The sequence below is a fragment of the Wasmannia auropunctata genome, unplaced genomic scaffold, assembly GCF_000956235.1.
Source record: "Wasmannia auropunctata unplaced genomic scaffold, wasmannia.A_1.0 LD273151.1, whole genome shotgun sequence".
Taxonomy (NCBI): domain Eukaryota; kingdom Metazoa; phylum Arthropoda; class Insecta; order Hymenoptera; family Formicidae; genus Wasmannia; species Wasmannia auropunctata.
In genome coordinates, this window is record NW_012089739.1 from 12,713 (window position 1) to 14,509 (window position 1,797).

The window sequence follows — 1,797 nt, forward strand, 5'->3', positions numbered from 1 at the left end:
ATTTTTTAATACGTTCACTGCCCAGCAGCGTTCATGCGCCAGCGCGTAATGAGAATCCTTCATTGACCAATGCCTGCTCTTGCGCGTGATACTGACATATCGCAGCAAAATTACGAGAATTCATGTAGAATTGATTAAATATAATCAAATACTGCTTTGTAAAAATAATAAAAATAACTGTTTTTAAATTGGCTTCTAAAGATGTGTCCTTTCTAAGCAACGAACGTGTTGAGACGTTATGTTAATAAAATGTATATTACAAATTATTTTTTAAAACTGTTAAAAATAACGTCAAATTCTGATATATTAAATCCTGATTTAGAAGAAATGTTTGTATTCAAATAACTTAAAAAAGAAAAATATCAACAAACATTCTTTCAATCATAAAAATTGTACACTATTTTAATTGTTACTAATGTTATGTATTAATTCGTAATAGGAGCTACTGATGCAGGAAGTTTGCTCACTGAGCAAAATGAGCACAGTACACCGGGATCTGTTGGTTTTCCTGGACCTAATGTTCAAATAAAAGTGATAGATATTGAAACTGAGGAAGTCTTAGAGGAAAATAAAGTTGGGGAAATACGTGTTAAAGTGCCCACCGTAATGAAAGGCTACTATAGGAATCCTGAAGCAACCAAAAAAGCTTTCGATTCTGATGGTAAACAACTGGAACACTGAATCGAAATTTTCAACTAACAACATTTAGATTAATAAAAAAATAAACGAAATTAGCTCGTCACTTTTAAAATTAACTTATTTCGAGAGTTGTGCTGAATTGTGCTAGGTTTTTGCTATATTGTGCTAGAATATTAAACTGTAATATGAAAAATGCAATCCAAAAATTGAAAAAAAAACCGTTTTTTTAACTCTTCATTTTCCTAGTACAATTTGGCACATCTCTCGAAATAAGTTAATTCTAAAAGGATGGGAGGCTAATTTTAAACAGATTAAAAACTGTGATTTAATATAATAGATAGTGATAGAAGAAAATTAATGACTAAAACGCAATTCGGTTCAGGTTGGTTACGCACCGGCGATTTGGGATATTACGATGCAAACGGAGAACTCTTCATTGTTGATAGAATATCTGAGTTTATTAACTTTAGAGGAAGCAACATTTTACCCGCGGAAATCGAAACTGTTTTACTGACTCATCCTGCGGTATTCCAAGCAGCAGTAATAGGAGTGCCTCATGAAATTGATGAGCAACATCCAATGGCTATTGTTTCTGTAGTGCCAGGTAAAACGGTGAGTACACTAATTTTCGATTATATTAAATATAAAGTCAACAAAACAATAATCGCTTTTGAGTTTTACACTAAATTTAACTGAAGATATTGTGTTTACTTATTAAATGCTTCGTTTATAGGTAACAGAGCAAGAGCTTATCAGTTTAGTGAAAAAGAGTTTGCGGAATGACTGCATGCTGCGGGGCGGCGTTAAATTTATTGACAACATACCGTACACAAATACTGGCAAAATCGCTAGAAAACAGTTACGAGACATGTTTTTACATTAAGGTATACTTAGTAGGCATTAAAAACAAAAATTCTAGCTATTTCAACAATTTACTACATTCTAGAGAGATGATTGAACGAATAACTGATAACATGTATAAGTGCAATATATATATATAAATGCAAAATGTATGAAATAAAACATTAATAAAAATAATTAGATCTAAAAGGCTCTACGATATATACAAATCAAATATAGGTAAGAAATAGTGTATGCCAATAAAAGCCGGTAAATGTTATATTGAAATGTTATACACTCGACAGCAAAATTAAAGCA

At 31.5% G+C, this 1,797-nt stretch overlaps 1 protein-coding gene across 1 annotated transcript; it reads left to right on the top strand.

Annotated features, from left to right (window-relative positions):
- Positions 1-439: 439 nt before the first annotated feature.
- LOC105461998 (luciferin 4-monooxygenase-like) lies at positions 440-1,693 on the top strand (the record flags this gene model as incomplete). The annotated part of the gene is made up of 3 exons (XM_011708520.1): positions 440-661; positions 1,022-1,251; positions 1,373-1,693. Coding segments are annotated over 3 exons (602 nt in total), but the record flags the coding sequence as incomplete, so codon positions are not given.
- Between the last annotated feature and the right edge of the window lie 104 nt (positions 1,694-1,797).